The following is a 20,907-nucleotide window of genomic DNA, read 5'->3' on the forward strand; positions in this document are numbered from 1 at the left end:
CCTTTGTTCACTTCCGCAGAAGCCAGTCAAATAAGCGCTTTATGTATCCCAACCTTTATAACTGGGCCATGGCTTTGACCTTATTCTTGTGTCTTCTAATGCTACGTTTACACACGCAGCCTTTTCGTTGTCTTGATAGAGGAGTTTATTGTGAAAACTGTGAATCAAGGCTGTGTGTTTACATCTTTATAATAACATAAACCTTTGTTTATCATTTACATTACATATAATCGAGTGAATGAGGAGCTTTACTAAATTAGAACGAAGAATACCTGAAATATTGTCTGTTTTGGTTCTTTAAACCGTTTATTAACTGGTTCGTTTTACATTTTTTTCTTTGCAGATGGATATGCAAGAATTGATCGAAGAGCAAATGCGCTCGAAAATGATCAACAATCGCAAGAGCCAACAACCCCAACCACAGACGAATGCCAGTGGAGCCAGCAATTTGGCCAAACGTTTGTCCAACTACAAATTGTGGAGCCTTTTTCAACGGTAATCTGATGTCGTTGAAGTGGTGGCGCTATGCGTCGTTAATTTTAATCATGTAAAAGCTTTCAAACGTTTATTAAATTGAGTTTCTTTTTTATTAATGATTTACATAAATGTACTTATTATTACCATTACAATTTATCTTATAATTTACTCTCTCTCTCTCTATTTTCATAAATTGTGTATAAATTCTGTACATTTTTTTATTATTATTATTATGATATGTATGTATATCATGTTGTTTTTATAAGAAATATTTATATTAATTGTATTTTTGTATTTTTACTTATATATTAAACCATTATTAATAGAGTGAGGTTAAATAAAACAAGTAAACAAGCAGCTCTGTTCGGCCGAGCCGAACTTTTAATGCCCTCCACCATTTGAAGAGAACTTAAAAAAAATGCATCTTAAAATACCTTTTAATTTAATCATGTTATTTGGAGCTATACCAAGACATGGATCATGAGTAATTTTCTGTCATAGAAGCGATTACGATCTTCAAACATGAGCATCGCTAAATTAACTCAGAATTTGACGCTGTTGCAGAATATTTATAGGGTCTATTTCGATAAGTTTATACCCTCAATAAAATGGTGGAGAGTAAAAAAAAACTGGAAAAATATTTTTAAACAATTAACAAAAAAAAAAAACATTGTAACAAATCAAAATTTACACACAACTAACCACTTTGTTAAAGAATAAATCATAATAAATCATAAATTGTACCTTTCTTGATGATAATATTATAGCAAAAATTAATAATAAAAGAGACACACTAAATATAAAAGTAAAATTTACAATGTAATATTTAATTTTTTATATGTTTTCTTTACAGTAATATGAAACATTAACGCTTTTTCTTATTAAATTACATTGACATATAATGTATGTAACCAATTTATACACAGATATATATTTTATAATAGAATCGGAAAAAACAATAACTGTATATAAGAGAAAATTAAGAAAATATGAAAAAAAGGTGATAAAATTATACATGCATGCATTGATATGTCAAAATTTTTTAAATGTTCTTTTTTAAGTCGATGTTTATATGTTTTCTTATACGAGGTCAGCCGGAGGTTATTACGGCATGAATTTTTCAATTTTTTTTACAAATTTCAATACATTTTCTTTAAAAAATTTTCAATTGCAAAATTGGTTTGACAGTTCATTATCCCAGCAGATGTGTAGATGCGACTACCAGTATTCTTGTACCATATCCCATTGCGTATACGTGAAATGCAATTGATTTGACAGTTGAAATCCACTGGATTTATTCAGTCTAAAGGTACTGTGAAAGATTTCTCATATTAGTAAAAAATAACCCTCTGCGTTAAATTGACCTGAAAACTAATTCTTGTTCATATTGACATTAAACATTTTATGCAATCTTGATTTGCGAAGTTTAACAAAAAATAAATAATTGACACAAGATCATTTAAAATGGTAGCCAGCATAGCTGCTAACATAATTTTAAATAAACAAAAAAATATATTAACATCAAAAAGTCTTAAGGGCTAAGTACATAAGAAGCTTGAAGTCATGGCACGGCCTATTTTGTGACATTTTACAAAGGAATTACAGAGCCGCACTAAAATCCTGCCGTCGTTTTTCATTATAATTTGGCATTAATATGCCTAGCCATGACTTCAAGCTTTTTATGTATTTGCAGCCTTAAGCTGGAAATACATAAAGCGCTTATCTGGCTGGCTTAAGTCATCGGCTGGCTTCTTCGTAAATGAACAAAGGAGGTTTAGGTTGACTTAGTTCGATTTTGGCCCTAGGCTCCTTTGTTCATCTACGAAGAAGCCAGCCGATGACTTAAGCCAGCCAAATATGCTCTTTTTGTATTTCCAGCCTAAAGCATTCCCAGCTCTGCATTTTCTGTAATTTACCTTATCAAATTTCACTGCAAAGAAAACAGATTCATATCTCTGATTTTTGTATACAATTAATTTGTAAATATAAATTTTGACAATGAGATATTGTCAAATGAATAATTTTGAAAAATTTGTAAACATATGATTGCCTGACTTTACCTTCTTAGTTCTACCATGATTTATACATTATCTGTAAGTATGAAATCTTATAGGTTTGTTTTGAGTTATGCATACATAAAGAGGGTCGGCTGACTCACATTGCATTGTATCCATGGTAGAAGAATACATGTAGCTGCATCGACATAGCTGCTAGGACAATAAATTGTCAAACCAATTTTAAAATTTAAATTTTTGAATTTAGAGATATATTTAAACGACTCGGCTTTGTTTTTAGATCAATTGTGTTTTAAAAAGCTTGAAGTCATGGCTAGGCATATTAATATCAAATTATAATGGAAACCGACGGCAGGATTTTAGTGCGGCTCTGTAATCCCTTTATGAAATGTCACAAAATTTGCCTAGTCATAACTTCAAGCTTCTTATGTACTTACAGCTTTACTTTTCGAACTGACATCTATTGCAATGTGTACATCAGCAAATACTAGCGTATTATGGCATTCTTGGATTTGAGAACTTAAATTTTACATCCGTTGCAATCCCAAAAGCTATAAACATTATTTCATATTTTCTTAATTTCTCTCGATATATGTATATTTACTAACATTGAAAATTCGTATGCCTTACATTCGTTTAACGCTAAAGATAATATTTTGCAAAATACAATAATTTTATAAAAATATACATACAAATATTTGGATAAATTTACTACTTATTACAAAACAAAAAACATATCGCTGAAAAACAATATTCATTTTCCATAGATTCTTAAAAAAAAAACAAATTTAATAGGTTACACAGGCCGCGAACTCAGGTTTTAAGGTGAAAACACACATTACTGCACTTTCTTGCTTTGGAAATGTCAAATTATAAAAGCATATCAAGGTCGCTGGGGAATTCAGATGCCGTTGTTTTTTATAATTTGGCTACGACGAAGCAAGAAAATCAATACTGTTTCATCCTTTACAGCCTGATTCCGTAAGATTTTTACCCATTTATTCGTTTATATTTTAATTCTTAAGATGAGGGTACATAAGCAGCTTGGCGTCGTGGCTAGGCATATTAATGTCAAATTATAATGGGAACCGACGGCAGAATTTGAATGCGGCCATGGCTTCCCTTTACGATATGTCACAAAATATATCATGCGAAGACTTCAAGCTGCTTATGTACCCACACCTTTACACCAAAAAAATATTTTCTGTCAATGAGAAGCAAACGGAAACTTTTTTGTTTTTACTCACATTTTTGTAAAACTGTTAATATTTTTGAAAAGCACAAAAATTTATTTTTTACTGAAAAACAATTTGCTTTGACAGCATGGAAAGATATTAAGCTGTCATCCTGGTAAATACACCTTAGTTTTTGTGTTATGCCTAGAAAAATTTGACCCTCTAACACAAACCCTTATGGAATACAAGTATTTTATTTAAAGCAATTTATTATTTTGTGTGATTTGTCATAAAATAACAAAACTTGTACCAATCCCCAAAAAAAACAACAAACATAAACTAATCTAAAATTAATTAACTGTTATAAGTTAGAATTAAGTAAAGCACGAAATCAAAGCATTTTTCTAAGAAGTTAAGTAAATCGTAAATTGAAACATAACAAAAACAAAACAATTAGAAAAACACAAAAAGTAATAAAAACAAGAAAGTTATAGTTAAGAGATACAACTTTTTTCAAAAGCTTTAATTTCACCTACTTGCCTTAATTCTGACAATGAAACAAAAACACAAAATAAAGAAAACAAAAAAAAAACGGCAACTAATTTTTAAATATAATATTAATAAATGTGAAAACAAATGTTTAAATAAAACTAAATAAAAAAATTAGTAAACCTAACCTATAAAGTGTGTTTTAATTGTGCTATGGTAATAGCTTTTAAGAACTAAGAAGGTAACGTCATGCAATCACATGTTTTCAATTTTCTCGAAATTATATTATTATCAAAGTTTGGACAAGATTTAGATAGTGCAGTTTAATTTGCTTAGGAGAGTCTTCTACAGGCGATATTATTGCAAATTTAAATGTAGAAGTCTATAATTGAAATATAATCCGCAGACAGATTTTAAGTAACCCCATGTCAGACGTGTGATCGTGTAATACATAAACGACATTTCAGTTGTGAAATACATGAGAAAAGTACTTTTTCGATCACAACGCGCCCTATTTCACATGGATAATTGAATTGACAGCACGTATGTAAAACCCATTCCGTCTGACAATGCCTTTTAGACAAGCTACCGAAGAAGAGTTAGATAGAAGCTGCACATAGTTAAATTTGCTTGGGAGACTCTTCTACAGACAATATTATTGCAAACTTAAATGTTGAAGACAATATTTTAAATATACACGGAATACCCGTTGCTTATGCCTGTGCGGCATACTGATAACAAGTAAAAACCAGTAAAGAAAGCCTTAAAGTCGGGCGGGCCCGATTTTATGATACCCTACACCACTTTGCTAATTAAGTAGAGCTCCACATAACAATTAAAAGTTTTTATGGGAGAATTCAATCATACACGCTATGATTATAATTTTAATTTAAAGTTCAAAGGACTAAAGATGCCGAAGCATTTGTATCTTTTTAATTCGGACTTGTATTGCCCATTTGGTGCACAATTAATTTGAAATCGGATAAAGATATATATGGGAGCTATATCCAAATCTGAACCGATCTCGATAAAATTTGGCAAAGATATTTCTGAGCTGTATTTGATATATTTCCCTGAATATCGTTGTTACGGAGTGCATATTACGGCTGTGGGTAACAAATATAACAAAACGGATGAATAATATATATGGAAGCTATAGCTATATCTGAACCGATCTTCACCAAATTTGACATACTAGCTTCTAGACTCAATTCGGTGGCAAGTGACAAATTCCATCCCATTTGGACAAATATTAGACGTTTGGTGCACAATAAAAGGTAAATCGGACGAAGTTATATATGGGAGATATATCCAAATCTGAACCGATCTCGATAAAATTTAGCAAATGTATTTCTGAGCTGTATTTGATATATTTCCCCAAATATTGTTGTTACAGAGTGCATATTACGGCGGCGGTGGACAAAAATAACAAATCGGATGAACAATATATATGGGAGCTATAGCTATATCTGAACCGATTTCGATCAAATTTGGCATACTTATTTTTAGGTCCAATCTGATCGTACGTGCAAAATTTCATACAATTCGGGATGATATTAGACGTTTGGTACCCAATAAAAGGCAAATCGGACGAAGATATATATGGGAGCTATATCTAAATTTCGACCGATTATCTCCAATTTCAATAGGGTTCGTCCTTGGGCCAAACAAAAAATCTTTGCAAAATTTCATCTGGATCGGGCAATAAATGCAACCTGTACTTTGCTTACAAAAATACATGGACAGACGGACGGACGGACATGCATAAATCGACTCAGAATGTGATTCTATGCAGATCATCAAAAGGAACTATGGGTCTATCTCGTTTCCTTCTGCCTGTTACAAACAAATGCACAAAGACATAATACCCTGACCACCTTGTGGTGTAGGGTATAAACATTAAGTTCAGCCGGGCCGGACGGAAAGAAAATAGACTCAAAAGAGCTAAAGAGTTGCTTCGCTTTGGCCGAAAGTGGTGAACTGCCGAATTTGCTTTTCTCCGATGAAAAACATTCGTTGTCCCGCAGTTTGTAAACAAACAAAATGATCTTGTTTACTTGCCAAAGAGGTCAGCTGAAAATGTGCACCTTCGGTTGGCCACCTCGTATTAATCGACCGCTATAGGAAAGCGTGTACCTTAATATTCAACGTTCTGCCACCGGAGCTAGAACCCATTATGCCCAACAAATACCAATTTTTAAACAAATCCGTAAAAAAAAATGGCGAAAATTATCAAACTACCGAATATCGGAAGGTACCGCCACCGGAGCTAAACCCCATTATGACCAACAAATACCAATTTTTAGACAAATCCGTGAAAAAATGTGTCGAAAATCATAAAAATGCCGAATATCGGGAGGTACCGTTATATGGCGGCTATACCAAAACGTGGACCGATATATCTCGTTTTCCATACCAACCATCCTGGATCTGCCAAATTTTGAAGCTCTACGTCAAATAATGTGGGCTGTATCGTGATTTCAACATACAGACAGACGGATATCGCTTTATCGACTTAGAATTATATGCTGATTATGAATATATATACTTTATGGAGTCTACGACGAATATTTAAGGATGTTACAAATGGAATGACGAAGTTAGTTCCAAGGTGGAGGGTATGAAAATGTAACATTACACGCTTTCGATTACGGCTGCGACTATCATGCTTGCTTATGGCTTCTCGTAAATGAAATAACACTGCGAAAAATGCAAATAATACTTCCTTAATTTTGCATAAAAATTTATACTGTTTATTTCTAAATACACATAGTTATAAAAAATATATATTATTTCTTTCTTTTAGCCGATTCTTTAACATTAAACTTGGGCACACGATCTTTTTTCGCCAATATAGTATTTGATGACTCATCGATATGGACCGATGATATGGTCATGTTAATACGCTTCTCTATAACACCTACGAAGAGTTTAACGTTGTGGGAAGTCATGGAAGTTTTTGAACTCAGCACATTTAAAATGGGGGCATCATCGCATGATAATTGTCTGAAAAACAAATTTAAATTTTATTGAGGAAGCACAAGATGAAAAAGTGAAATAACACTCACTTAAATATTTCCCAAATACCCGTGAGCATTTCATGTAAACGTTTATCTAAAATTTCAGCCTTTTCCTTGGCAGCATTATTTTGAGTTTTGGCATTATCCAATTGCTCACTAAGATACTCCAATGATTCGGTTTTTTGTTTTTGTTCTTTTTCCAAGAGGTCAGCTTTTTGGCGTTCTATAAAAACAAATACATTTATAATTCTTTCAATTCTAAAAGAATAATTTACAAGAGCTACCAATTTCATCAGACAGTTCCTGAGTGGTATCATTGAGAACTTCAACTTCATTGCTTAGCTCATTTACATAATTGAAGAGAGCAAAATTCTCTTCCTCTTGTCGCTTAAATTGTGCTGCCAATTTACTCGTATCCGGTTCCTTGTATAGATCCTAAACGGGGATTTTATACTTTGTAAATATTTTCGATTATTTAATATAATTCATATGCTACCTTCATTTTATCAACTATTGCCTTGTAGTCCTGCAATTGCCTTTCAAATGCCTCCTTTTGGGCCAACTTTTTGTTAACTTCTCTTTGTTCCAGTTCAGGATTTTGCCGCTTTTGTCCCTTTATATCGAAGAATTTTTGTAACTTGGCATCATGCTCTAAGCGCCGTTGCATTTCACGCATTTCCTATGTAAGAAAATTAATTAAAATAAGTAAAAAAGCTGTAAGTTCGGCCGGGCGGCACTTTGAATGCCCTCCACCATTTGGAACGAATTTGGCAATTATCAAAAACAATAAAATCTGTTAAAATCTTAAAAACACCGAATGTAGCTGTTATTTTAGGGTCTATACAACTTTTGTCATAAGCCATTACAATATTCAAATGCGAAACTTAAAAAAAATCGGTGAAATCATCAAAACACCGAATACATGGTACATCCCTACAACTATATAGGGGATATACCAAAACTTGGACACGCACTAACAATTTTCTGTCATAGGCTGTAGTGTTCCGAATTTGAAACAATTCCGGTGAATAATGTCGCTAAAATCATTAAAATACGGAGTATGGGGAGGTACCATTATATGGGGGCTATACGAAGACGTAGACCTGCACAGACAATTTTCTGTTTTAGGCTATAGTATACATTATGAACTTCAAATACCAAATTTAAAACAATTCTGGTGAATATTGTCGGTAGTCACCAAAATACCGAATATCGGGAGTTACCGTTATATTGGGACTATACGAAGACGTGGACCTGAACAAACAATCTCCTGTTATAAGTTGTAGCACCCATTACGCACATCAAATACCAAATTTAAGACAATTCCGGTGAATAATGTCGCTAAAATCAAAAAATTACCGAATATCGGGAGGTACCGTTATATGGAGGCTATACCAAAACGTAGACCTACATGGCTCAGTACCAAAAGTCCTACAGACATAATATACATTTGAGTAAAATTGTTTCAATCTACTTCATTTCGTTCGGAAGCTAAAGTGATTTCCATAGAGGGACAGACGGACGGACATCTAATTCTATATCGACATAGAATTTTATGCTGATCAAGAATATATATATTGTGGGGTCTAAAATGTATATTTCATGGTGTTACAAACGGATTGACAAACTTAATATACCCTCCATACTATGGTGCAGGGTATAATAAAAGTTTAACGGATAAAATTCTCAAAATCCATCAAAAAAAGTTGAGCTTATTATTTATGTTTGTTTGTGAAGAATTTAAATTTAGAAGAGCTTTTTTAATCAAGATATGAGGAATTAAAGTTATTTATAATGATTATTGCACTGTTCCAGAACCTGCAAGAATCTACTAGTTTTGCAATTTTTTTTTTCGATATCATAAAGGAAAAATTTGTTATTGTAGTAAAAACGTTTCCATTCTTGCAGTTCTGGAACATACCAATATCTGTATTATCATATAGAATTGCACCTATTTACATCTTACCTGTATGTGCATTATTTTATCGTTTTCACTGCGATCTTTGAGTAGCTGTAATTTATTACAGAGTTCCTCACGTTGGTCATAGGCCAATGTGGACTGATCTATTAAATCCATGATGTATTTTTTACCCTCATTAAATTGAGTAACCATGGATTGCCACATTTCATTGAAGTTAGCTCTGCAAAAGTGCAATTTGTTTAAAAATATATACTGTCAAAATTCTTATGCTTTTTTTTGTACCTACCGATCTTGTAACATGTGATTGATGTTGTCCCGCAATTTGGAATTTTCCGTCAATACATCACTGCATTTCTTGTTGACCACATCTAAACGGTTTTCCAATTTTACAACACTTTTCTGGACCTTACAAATGGTGTCTTTATAACAACTGTCAGGAACTTCCAATCTCCGCATGCCATCGATTTCCTTTTCAATCTGAAACAATTTAAAATGGGGTTACACTACTGTACCAACGAATTTTGTGTGTTACCTTTTTAATGTGTCCCTCCAATTCCCACAAATTGGTACGTTCATTTTGCAAAATACGCTGGACATCAGCCTCTTGCAGTTGGAGGGTAGATAATTTCCTTTCTTTCTACATTGGTGAAATTATATGAAAAATTATAAGTCCAAATAGTGTATTGAAAACGTCATTGCATGTTGTATTTAATTATGGATAGACTATATTAAATTTAATTTTTAAAGCTTCCTTTAAACAAATTTTAATAATTTTCAAAGTAAAATCAGTCTGATAAACTCCAAATTATAATTAAATATAACTCATAATGACTTTGCACAAAGCATTTATTTACCCCAACACTTCTTTTGGCATGACTTCCACCTTCTAATGTGATTATCTCTGTAGTCAGCTGCTGGTGCTCCTTTTGCAGGCCACTTATTAGGTGGTTTTGTTTTTTCAATTGCTTGGTCTTGTAATCCAATAATCCCCGCAACTCCAGTTGTAAGGAGCGTAACTAGATGAAGTAAATAGTAATATAAACCCTAGTTCTTTTTCCTTAAGAATATCACATTTACCTGTCTTTGTAAACGTTCCAACTCCGCATTGGCTAATTGATCCAATTCTGCTTGATTTGTCATTATCAAGATATTTCCATTGTTTTTAATTGTAAACGGATGAGATTAATGTCAATATCAGTTCTTAGGTTTACTAAACAATAAATATCAGTTGTATTATAAACAGTTACACGTATCCATGGCAATATTAAAAAGCCGAAAGACCTTGAACTTGAATTGCCGTTAATTTTGAAATTGGCGCTGCTTTTGTAAATTTGAATCCTTTTCATGGTGTACTTATGATCTCGCCCTAATTTTCATTGCCGTTTATTCCATCATGTGTTATGTGCGGAGTGGAAAAATGTATAATTTAAAAGAATTAACAGCTTTCCTTTTTTAATGAAGAACTAATGGGCGCGTTGCCAATCACCACAAAAAAAATTCGTCCCCTTCATTTTGATGACGACAGTGCTGCCAAGTTGTTTATCAAATCTGTGGGTTCTACATGTATGGATATAAAATGGACAAAATCAAATTATTTTTAACCGTTAAAGAAAGGTCAAAACTCGTGTGGGGCCGTTATAATTTGGAGCAGTTATAATTTGGAATTGAGAGGAACATATAAATGCGGGTGTATTAAACTTTGAACCGATTTCCATCAAATTTTATGGAGGCAATAACATTTGCTCTGATCCAGAACTACAAGAATGTAAAAGTTTTCACTACGATAACTTATTCTTCCTTTACGATATCGAAAAAAATTGCAAAACTAGCATATTCTTGCAGGTTTTGGAACATAGAGATTGCTATATAGGTATATGGGAACTGAATTTCATCAAATGTTGTATTTGCTTCCATAATAAATTCGGTTGAATGTGTAAAAATTCATCTATCTTGGACTGATGTTACACATTTGGAACACAATAAGCGTGAAATCGGATGAAGATATATAAGAAGCTTTATCCAAATTCTGGATGAAAATTATTATGGAATTTAGAGCTATATCTGAATCGATTTGAGCCAAATGTGACACACTTACTTTTAGACTGACTTCGGATGTGCCGAAATCAATCCAATTAGATCAAATATTACATATACCGATTAACTCCTATTTCAATAGGGTTCGTCCTTGGGCAAAACAAATAATTTGTGCAAAATTTCATCTCGATGCACTTTGTTTACAAAAATACATGGAGAGACGGGCAGACATGCTAAAATCGACCAGGGTGAAATGAAAAAACTGAAACCAAATTCAGACTGTTGTCATTACTAAGCACCTCATCCGATAGCTGTTAAAATTATTATTATATTGTTTGCAAGCTAATTATATTGTTTACAAGCGTACAAAAGCATTTTGGTGAGAATTTTCCCGAAAAAAAGTTATTAGTGATGTAATTTAAAGGTGATAGTGTGATTTCTTTATATTTGGCTGGAAAAGTGGCTATCGTTAGAGCACTCCAACATTTAAATGTGAAAAATTCTTTTGTGTCTCGTACCATCGCTCGTCAAAGAAGTAGACGGAAAAAACAGCAAAATTAGCAGAAATGATTCGAAAAGTAAAGAAGCGACTTGATCGAATCCCGCGTCGCAGTGGCCGAATGGCTCGTGAGCTGAATCGCAATATTCCGTTCGGCAAATATTGAAAAATGAGCTTGCCCGAAAGTTGTGAACTGCCGAATTTGGGTTTCTCCGATCAGAAAACATTCGTTGTCCAGCAGTTTGTAAACAAACAAAATGATCGTGTTTACTTGCCAAAGAGGTCAGCTGAAAATCTGCACCTTTGTTTGGCCAGCAGTATGTATAAAGGAAAATTCAGTTATTGTAGTAAAAAGGTTTACATTCTTACAGTTGTGGAGCAGAACAATAATTGTGTGCCAAAACCAATGGAAACATGCTAAATCGTCCGATAACAATGATATTCCCTTTTAAAATATCGATGTTGCCATCGATTGTTTGCCGGCTCTATAGCCATCCTCACAAAAAAACAGCTGTTTCTTGGTTGTAGGTTATGTAAAAAATTACCAAGAAAAGCAAGTTTGTGAAATAGAAATTGTTAACAAATAAATTATTTAATTAAAAATGGTATCACCGACACTTCCCTTGCTTGTAAGGACACGGGGGCCTGACGAATTTTGGCGCAAAAGAAAAATCTTTAAATTGGCAGCGGTAAGAGTGGAATTCTGAAACATCAGCCAATTCAAGGTATTAATGCCTTCCTATTCTTCTGCAGCATTATCGTGGCCGCCGTCGCAATGTTTACTCCATTACCATACGTAATGTCCACCGGGCACTGGTTTATGCCACCAAAGGTCGTAAATTGAAAAAATTGGATATGAAAGAGGTTTGTTTCCGGCACAGTTACTTCCCAATTGTTGATATTGAACTAATTTTGTTTTGTAGTTGTGGGATACCAGGCTGCAAGCTGGTTGTGAACAGTATGGCATATCTATTGATACATTTAAGGATTGCTTGGCCAGAAATAATATTTTATTGAATAGGTAAGTATAGCATTATGAAACGAATATGAAACTATTGTGGTCCTAGGCAATGAGACGTACTTACATGTTTATATTGACTGAGAAAGCGATTCTTCGCGGATCGTCACAGAAAATTGAATATACTAGGAGTCCCTAGAAACTCTTCAATATACAGATTTCAGACCGTTAAAATAATGTACGAAGTACCGGGAAATTGTTTATTTATGGGTTGACTGAAAACATTAATGGAAAGACAAAGACACACCACTCTTGTTGATAACCTGTGTACCCGCCTCCATGGAGTGAATAAGGATTTTCTTAACCAATTTAGACTTGCCAATAGTTTTATATCTTTTGATGAAACTAAAAGATAATGCGAATATTTTTTTAGGATTTAGGCAAATAATTCAATCGGTCTTACTCTCCTGCCTTTGGGAACAGATGATCTTTCGATTATTCCATTTGTACCGCTTTACAATACTTGTTTTAGATTTAAATATTACTCTTTTCTATATGCCTGATCAAACTGTCTGTCTGTCTGCCTGTTGTAATCACAGTATGAGTACAATAATCAAATTGCCTGTAATAAGCATTTTTGATTTTCCGAGAAGTCTGCTTTAAAAATTTTGTCCCAACATAGACAAACTCACATGCTTTAAAGCTAAGATATAAGCTTGCAAAAACTTGTAAGTTATCCGCCTATTTAATATTTGACATTTTAGGGACTTAACGAACCTCTTAACAATTTTAACTGGCATTTGCAGTTTTAAGTGAAACTCGGTGCTTATATTTTCCAAGATCTTTTTCCGCAATTTAGGGGTCATTCAAGTTATTATTGAATTTTAAATTTAACTAAACAGTAGGTCGATTCAGAAACTTTTATCGATTGAAAAGTTGTTAAAAATAATTTTGTTATTGTAAAAATAACAAAACAAACCATCTCAAAATCTATAAATAAGACTTTAATAGATTATTAGAAATTTAAGTTGAAGGTAATTTGTTGTTTGTGGTGGAATGTTATGTACGTACATATCATATTTCCCTTTCATAACTCATAATATTGGATAGAATTTTCCAGAACCATTAAAAAATTTACGGCTTTTGCAATTGCCAACTGTGGATTCTAGCTAATAACATTTATCCATCTTCTCTTCCAGGAAAGTGTTATCTGATTTAGCCATATGGGAACCAAGATCATTTGAAGCATTAGTCAACTTATCCCGTGAAAGAGCTGTGGTCGAAACCCTGCCCGGCCTTAATGAACGTTCTGTCATGAATCAAGTCTATGGCTTAGCCAATTTGAAAATAAAATAAATTTTAATTTTATAGTATATATTAGCCCTAGCATAAGTTGTTGAATAAACATATAAATAAAAAGAACTTTTCAACTTTTGTTTTTTCAAAAACAAATAAAGCGTAAAACCGTTTTATTTATCTTCAGACATAAAAAATGTACACAAAAATAAATATTACACTCTCCGAATCGGATATTAAAGGATAACAATTTATCCGATTATCAAATGTAACATTATTTGGATATTTCTTTATCTTGTATAGATTAATTTACAAACTAAAATGTCAATTCTCCCTCGTAAAAATATAGGGAGAATTAACTAGAAAAAATTAAACGATTACATAAAATTAATTTAAATTTACGACGAAATGCTTTGATCCTTTTGGAAGAATTCCAAATCTATTCCAATTTGGCCAAGATGTCAGATTCACGGAAGAGCAAATATTCTTTTTTGTCTTCCATTTCGACCTTGGTGCCACCGAATTCGGGCAACAAAATGCGATCACCTTCTTTGACGGCGGGTTTCATATGTTCACCAGTTTGCTAAAATGAAAACAAAACGGATGTTAGTCAGCACATATTGGAAGGGTTCATAAAGCAATGAAATACAAAGACTAGGCGTCGGCCCAAAGTCAAATTCCATTGCATTACGTTATTTCATTACATATTCATATTGAATAAATGATTTATCAACTTACAGCGTTGCGAGCACCAGGACCAACAGCAATGACTGTGCCTTCCATCATCTTGCCTTGAGCTTTTTCTGGCAACACAATACCGCCTTTGGTGGTGGTCAAAGTTTCAGCACGCTTAACCAAAACGCGGTCCAACATGGGGATAATTCTCTTGATGGCAGACTAGAATTAGACATTTTTGAAGAGAAACCAATAAAATTCATATAAAAGCATGTTTTCATTTATTAAAATAATCTCGCAAATCAATCTCTCCAATATAACACACACGCACAGTACTATCAATGTTCTAATTGTTTCCATCATATTACACAACACTACATAAGGCGACACCGGTTCCGGCCTTCAGTTTCATCTTTTATCAGTACGCACACCAAAAACCCTCAATAGAACTATCGAGAATCTATTCTTTAAATTATTTAATTGTCTTTGAAAACAACTCACCATTGTGTTTTGTAATTGTTCTTTCAATTAAACTTTATGAGGTAGTTTAATTTAAGTTTGGTGAATTTTCACTTCACTCGGTTGGAGAAACTTCGCGAAAATGCTGAAAATATGCACGTGTACGCAGAAAGTTCTTAACAGCTCGGCTTTTCTCGTGTTAATAATTTGAAAATTGGGAGAATTGGAGATTTTTGTACAAAAGAAGACTTTGGTTACTTTTGAGCGATTACCGATTTAAATCATTATTAAATAATTATTTGGTAAAAAATGCAACACTGGGATGGATACTTCACTAAAACGGATGACATTTGGCCGCGCACAAAATTGTGCAATAAATTAATAATTTAATTAATTAATTAATAATAAATACATCAAAATATGTATATATATACTGAAAACTTTATTTATCTCAACAAAGACTTATTTTAACAAACTGTTATTATTACCCGGCTTAGACGAGGGCAATTTTTATAAAATGAACGAATTTCTTTCATGCTTATCATCATCAACAGAAAACACAATGTCAATTCAAGATTATATTATTTATTTTATTTTTAGGAAACTTTCTGAGCAGACCATTTTAGTTGTATTTCTGAACGTGCTATATATTATCACCGTTCATTTGCATTTCAAGTAGCACTTATTTAGCGATAAGTTGCCAAACCAAAAAAATCAAAAAGTAGACAAACAACAATTAAATGTCAAAGCCGCACACGATCGTCTGCAATCGTCTTCTTTTATAATTTAAATCAAATAAATTTGACACTAATATGTCATGTCGTGGAGCCAAGCTTCTTACGTAACATCACCTTAAGATAAAAGCTGCTAAAGAAATTACTACAATAGGTCTATCCATTTAAACAAAAATTTGCAACAATTGTTGGATGTCGCCTGTAAACACAAAAGTTCTGCAAAAGAAAGCGTTTCGAGAGAGAAGTGTTTACAGTTCTTTTACTGAGAGAGTGGAACTTCCTGTCAGACAACCGTCTTCTTCATCAATTTGAAAACATCATTATTTTATTGTTGCTGAATAACTAGGCATTATACAATTATTGTTGTTTTATAACAACAAAGATTATTCATAATTAAAACAAGTAAAAAAACATTAAGTTCTGCGGGGCCGAGCTTTTAATACCCTCCACCTTAGGGCAAAGGAAACATTAGAACCCATTATGACCCACAAATACCAATTGTTAGACATATTCGTGGGAATATGTGACAAAAATCATAAAAATACCGAATATCGGGAAGTACCGCTATATGGGGCTATACAAAAACAAGGACCTATACATACAATGTTTCGCCAACGAAGCTAGAACCCATTATGACCAACAAATACCAATTTTTAGACAAATCCGCGAAGAAATGTGACAAAAATCATCAAAATACCGAATATCGGGAAGTACCGCTATATGGGGCTATACAAAAATGTGGACCTATACATACAATGTTTCGCCAACGAAGCTAGAACCCTTTATGACCAACAAGTACCAATTTTTAAGCAAATCCGAAAAAAATGTGGCAACTATCAAAATACCGAATGTCAGTAGGTACCGTTATATGAGGGCTATGCCAAAGCGTGGACCGATATATCTCATTGTCAATACAAATTGTTCTGCTAAATTTTGACGTTCTACATCAAATAATGTGGGATGTATCGTAATTTAAACAGACAGACATCGCTAAATCGACTTAGAATTTTATTCTGATTATGAATATATATGCTTTATGGGGTCTACGAGAATATTTAGGGATACAAAGGGAATGAAAAAGTTAATATAACCTCCTTTTTATGGTGGAGGGTATAAAAATGTTAATGCTACCAGGTGGTACAGCACGTTTATATATAATACATTAATAGGTTAACCCACTTTATTTGAATTAAAATTGTCATATACATTACTTATACAGGTAGACACATCGACGCAGCTGCTGGGACAATGAACTGTCAAACCAATTTTGATATTAAAAAATGTTAATTTTTGAAAAACAAAAAAAAAACTTTTCAAAAATGTTGATTTATCAATGTTCCCGGTCGTTGATGCATCTACCTATATTCTTATGTCATGAAATAAATCATCTCGAAGTAGGTTAACCCTTCAAAAAGTTCTAACGTAAACATGGCATAAAGTTTTAAGAACGATTTGCTAATTCTCATAAACTCGCTTGGTAATTGTCTGAGTACATTTTTTCCACAACATAAATTTATTTATACCCAAGTGGCGACCGCAGACTCAATAGAAGAGGAGCAAAATAGAAGCAATTTTAGACATAGTAATTAAATATGGCGTTTTCTTGTTCTATTTTTACTACCCTAAAATTGATTGTTATATATTAATATATTATTATATTATAATATAATAATACTGTTTATGTAGAGTAATGGGGGAAAAAATACAATGAGAAATAAAACAATTAGGATAGTTTCTTTTCTTGCAAAATTTGCTGGTTTATTGAATTGCTTTTGATGTGTTTTTTCAACAATAAGTATTACCTCTTTTCAATATGGTGTGTTGGCGACAGTGGTCGTGTTGGGTATTGCTCCGAAGACTAAAGACAAGTGAACGCAATGGTTCTGAGTGACCGCTGAGGGTCCCATGTCTGTCTACAATTACAACTACAACTACTTCAAGGGAGAGCAAGGTGAGCCTACCGACAACAACCAATGCCCAGCGACGATCCGCTCACTACGGTCTCCGCCAGGGGAGTTGTAGAGGAGATGCCTGTGCGCCAATCAGCATCCGTGATTGATCGAGCATTGGAAAGTTGTGGTGGAACGTATCGAACTTATACAAATATTATATTTCATTATAGTTGTGTTCCAGAACCTGCAAATTAGTACCAATTAGCACTAATTCTGCTACAACGCGTTCCCGTACTCAAAAAACTAGCAAAACTTGCAGCTCTCTCGAGAAAAAAATGGCGCTGAGTGGTGCACATTTCTGCTCGTTTTAGCTACATGAATTTGGCCGAGCAGAAATGTGCATATTGTAAATTTGACATTTAATTGGCAGGGCTAACAAGGTTGAAAAATGTATTGATACATTTCAATAAAGAAAATGATCAACTTGAAAACTAAAGGAAAAACTAATATTTGTCGTGCAAAAAACAAAAAGAGAAAATATGGAGCAACTGATGTATTCACTTTTGGATGATTCCAGCAGTGAAGAGGACTGGCTGAATGAGGAATCAGATTATTAATTATTATTATAAATTATTAATTTTAACTTATCGTCTTCAATACTCATTTTTTAAATGTTGGCGCTCTTTTCAGTAAGGTTTCACCAGTCCGATTTAGGCTGTTTACTTTTGGAATTTTGAATTTTGACATTTTATCGCATTTCTGCTAATTTTCCGTTCCCTTATTTTTTGAGCAAACCTAAATGAGAATGACAATTCAAACTGTTCTCTCTTCTGCTAGTTTTACTACTAAAAAAGTACTGGAACACAACTTATATTATATTAGATTATAATAATAAATTAAACCACTCCGATTGGATTTTGTGACATGCCTGATAATGTATTTTTTTGTGAAACTTCTACATCAAGTTAATGTTAATACCATATTATCTCTTGCTCTGTTCCAGAACCTGTTACAGGAATTTTGAAATTAAAAGGGTATTGTAAGGGGAATTTGTCAATTTCAGTCTTCCTTGGATTTCTGGACCTACCTTGTGAATTATTGTACCATGTGTCCACCCACAGTATCTACGATCTGGCAACACCGGGATAATGTCTGGTACCAGTTACTGAAATAACCAATTTGTTGCCGTCACTAATATTTTGAAGTTTATAAACTATCACACGTGTTTGAGAACGTGAAGTGCTGTTAAATTTGATATCCTCGCATATTTTAAATAAAAACCTTAAAAAAATGGGCAAAATCAAGACTGAACCTTTGGATGATACCACCAGCGAAGTTTTAAATGTAACCAATGTCAGTGTGAAAGAGGAAGACACCTACGATGACAAATTGAAGTACGTGAATGCCATCTCCCAGCCAATGGCCTCCAAGAAAATAGCCAAGAAGTGCTATAAACTTATCAAAAAGGCAATGAAACACAAAACCTATTTGAGAAATGGTCTCAAAGATGTTCAGACACGTTTGCGTAAAGGCGAAACTGGGTATGTATGAAGATGTGTTGGTCCAATGGAAAATCCCAAATTAATCCGATATTTTTCCTTTTTAGCTTGGTTATATTCGCTGGAGACGTGACACCAATCGATATCATGTGCCACTTACCTGCTGTATGCGAAGAAAAGGGTATCCCTTATGTCTATACACCAAGCCGTGCCGATTTGGGTGCCGCCATGGGTGTCAGACGAGGTACAGTAGCCCTTCTGGTCCGGGAAAATGAAGACTACAAAGATTTGTATGATGAAGTAAAACAAGATATTTCCACACTGTATGTTCCATTGTAGACTGAATATACATCCACACAGTAGTTTCTTTAGTTTGTTAAGCAATATGTTAAGAGATTTTTATAAGAACTATATAAAAAATCAACTTTTAGAAATATAACAAAATCAAAAAAAAAGTATCGCATTTTTACTGTTTCCATGTGGGGGAATGAAAACTACAAAGGCAGGTTTTTTAGTTTGTCCCTTAGGGATCTTTTTGTTTTTTTTTTATTTTATAACTTTTTTTCTTTTGTTTTCATATAATTTTTAAAAATTTTCTTTTTTTGTTGTTTATACTAAATTACTTTGAAATACATACATAATATATACTTTTTTTTATCCATTTGTTTATTAATTTTAATTACATATATAAACTTTTTTGTTTTCTATTTGTTATATATTTATATTTTTGTTACTCGTTTCGTTATAATACAATTAAAATTATTTTGCATAGAAAATGTCATGATGGTGAGGGAGGATGTTTATTAAAATGCAATGTAAACTAGTTGTTGAAAAAACTGTAAACTTATATCGGGTAAATTAGAGCAGAATTCTGTTAGCATATTTCTAAACAATTATAAAGGTTTAATGTATATAAAATATTAAGACAATGGACATCAAATAAGGTTACCGTGCAGTCCAAAGTTTTTTAAACAGTTTCTATTCTATATTTTGAATGGAAATTTTTAACGAAAAAGACTAAAAAACTATCCGATCGTAATCTTCTACTATATCTCGTTGAGCGACAACACATAAGTAGCCAAATTTTCTATAAAAAAAAGTCGTTGAATGACAAATTTTCTATAAAAAAAAGTCGTTGAACGACAACTTTTCTACAAGAAAAGTCGATAACGACAACTTTTCTATGAGAAAAGTCGTTGATCGACAACTTTTCTACATGAAAAGCCGTTGACCGACAACTTTTCTGTAAGAAAAGTCGTTGATCGACAACTTTTCTACATGAAAAGCCGTTGACCGACAACTTTTCTGTAAGAAAAGCCGTTGACCGACAACTTTTCTGTAAGAAAAGCCGTTGACCGACAACTTTTCTGTAAGAAAAGCCGTTGACCGACTACTTTTCTGTAAGAAAAGCCGTTGACCGACAACTTTTCTGTAAGAAAAGCCGTTGACCGACAACTTTTCTGTAAGAAAAGCCGTTGACCGACAACTTTTCTGTAAGAAAAGCCGTTGATCGACAACTTTTCTTTAAGAAAAGCCGTTGATCGACAACTTTTCTTTAAGAAAAGCCGTTGATCGACAACTTTTCTTTAAGAAAAGCCGTTGATCGACAACTTTTCTATAAGAAAAGCCGTTGATCGACAACTTTTCTATAAGAAAAGTCATTGATCGACAACTTTTCTATAAAAAAGTCATTGATCGACAACTTTTCTATAAGAAAAGTCATTGATCGACAACTTTTCTATAAGAAAAGTCATTGATCGACAA

General features: G+C 33.1%; 5 protein-coding genes across 8 annotated transcripts in view; 3 read left to right on the top strand and 2 right to left on the bottom strand.

Annotated features, from left to right (window-relative positions):
* LOC101888866 (bicaudal D-related protein homolog) overlaps window positions 1–3,996 on the top strand; it is a 186,179-nt gene extending 182,183 nt beyond the window's left edge. For all 4 annotated transcript variants that reach the window (XM_059129295.1, XM_059129296.1, XM_059129299.1 and 1 more), the window contains one exon: window positions 344–3,996. In XM_059129295.1, the coding sequence (XP_058985278.1) occupies window positions 344–499 (156 nt within the window). In that variant the 3' untranslated portion in view covers window positions 500–3,996. The remainder of the gene's footprint in view (window positions 1–343) is intronic.
* A 2,898-nt stretch (window positions 3,997–6,894) lies between these two features.
* LOC101888687 (coiled-coil domain-containing protein 63) lies at window positions 6,895–10,353 on the bottom strand. Its single transcript, XM_005175859.3, has 9 exons — window positions 10,175–10,353; window positions 9,952–10,113; window positions 9,630–9,734; window positions 9,384–9,574; window positions 9,143–9,317; window positions 7,673–7,855; window positions 7,461–7,611; window positions 7,225–7,399; window positions 6,895–7,162 (listed from the first exon to the last, which is right to left on the bottom strand). Exons 1-9 carry the CDS (start codon window positions 10,235–10,237, stop codon window positions 6,946–6,948), a joined length of 1,422 nt encoding a protein of 473 aa, XP_005175916.1. The 5' UTR covers window positions 10,238–10,353; the 3' UTR covers window positions 6,895–6,945.
* Window positions 10,354–12,128: 1,775 nt separating this feature from the next.
* On the top strand, window positions 12,129–14,010 carry LOC101888512 (large ribosomal subunit protein bL20). Its single transcript, XM_005175858.4, has 4 exons — window positions 12,129–12,319; window positions 12,384–12,494; window positions 12,554–12,651; window positions 13,788–14,010. Exons 1-4 carry the CDS (start codon window positions 12,233–12,235, stop codon window positions 13,942–13,944), a joined length of 453 nt encoding a protein of 150 aa, XP_005175915.1. The 5' UTR covers window positions 12,129–12,232; the 3' UTR covers window positions 13,945–14,010.
* Window position 14,011: 1 nt separating this feature from the next.
* On the bottom strand, window positions 14,012–15,237 carry LOC101888337 (10 kDa heat shock protein, mitochondrial). Its single transcript, XM_005175857.4, has 3 exons — window positions 15,061–15,237; window positions 14,623–14,781; window positions 14,012–14,467 (listed from the first exon to the last, which is right to left on the bottom strand). The coding sequence occupies exons 1-3, from the start codon at window positions 15,061–15,063 to the stop codon at window positions 14,324–14,326; spliced, it is 306 nt and encodes a 101-aa protein (XP_005175914.1). The 5' UTR covers window positions 15,064–15,237; the 3' UTR covers window positions 14,012–14,323.
* Window positions 15,238–18,828: 3,591 nt separating this feature from the next.
* On the top strand, window positions 18,829–19,593 carry LOC101888166 (H/ACA ribonucleoprotein complex subunit 2-like protein). The gene is made up of 2 exons (XM_005175856.4): window positions 18,829–19,185; window positions 19,251–19,593. Exons 1-2 carry the CDS (start codon window positions 18,935–18,937, stop codon window positions 19,480–19,482), a joined length of 483 nt encoding a protein of 160 aa, XP_005175913.1. The 5' UTR covers window positions 18,829–18,934; the 3' UTR covers window positions 19,483–19,593.
* The last annotated feature ends 1,314 nt before the right edge of the window (window positions 19,594–20,907 follow it).

The sequence above is a fragment of the Musca domestica genome, unplaced genomic scaffold (assembly GCF_030504385.1).
Source record: "Musca domestica strain aabys unplaced genomic scaffold, Musca_domestica.polishedcontigs.V.1.1 6, whole genome shotgun sequence".
In the NCBI taxonomy this organism is placed as follows: Eukaryota; Metazoa; Arthropoda; class Insecta; order Diptera; family Muscidae; genus Musca; species Musca domestica.

Excerpts from the sequence above, each read along its gene's own strand:
- LOC101888687 (XM_005175859.3), bottom strand. The coding sequence starts at position 10,237 with ATGACAAATCAAGCAGAATTGGATCAATTAGCCAATGCGGAGTTGGAA. Across the intron at positions 10,114-10,174 it reads TGGAACGTTTACAAAGACAG|TTACGCTCCTTACAACTGGA; the intron begins GTAAATGTGATA and ends TACTTCATCTAG. Across the intron at positions 9,575-9,629 it reads TGGAGGGACACATTAAAAAG|ATTGAAAAGGAAATCGATGG; the intron begins GTAACACACAAA and ends AAATTGTTTCAG.
- LOC101888512 (XM_005175858.4), top strand. The coding sequence starts at position 12,233 with ATGGTATCACCGACACTTCCCTTGCTTGTAAGGACACGGGGGCCTGAC. Across the intron at positions 12,320-12,383 it reads AAATCTTTAAATTGGCAGCG|CATTATCGTGGCCGCCGTCG; the intron begins GTAAGAGTGGAA and ends ATTCTTCTGCAG. Across the intron at positions 12,495-12,553 it reads AAAAATTGGATATGAAAGAG|TTGTGGGATACCAGGCTGCA; the intron begins GTTTGTTTCCGG and ends TTTGTTTTGTAG.
- LOC101888337 (XM_005175857.4), bottom strand. Across the intron at positions 14,468-14,622 it reads GTCCTGGTGCTCGCAACGCT|CAAACTGGTGAACATATGAA; the intron begins GTAAGTTGATAA and ends TTTTCATTTTAG.
- LOC101888166 (XM_005175856.4), top strand. The coding sequence starts at position 18,935 with ATGGGCAAAATCAAGACTGAACCTTTGGATGATACCACCAGCGAAGTT. Across the intron at positions 19,186-19,250 it reads TTGCGTAAAGGCGAAACTGG|CTTGGTTATATTCGCTGGAG; the intron begins GTATGTATGAAG and ends TTTCCTTTTTAG.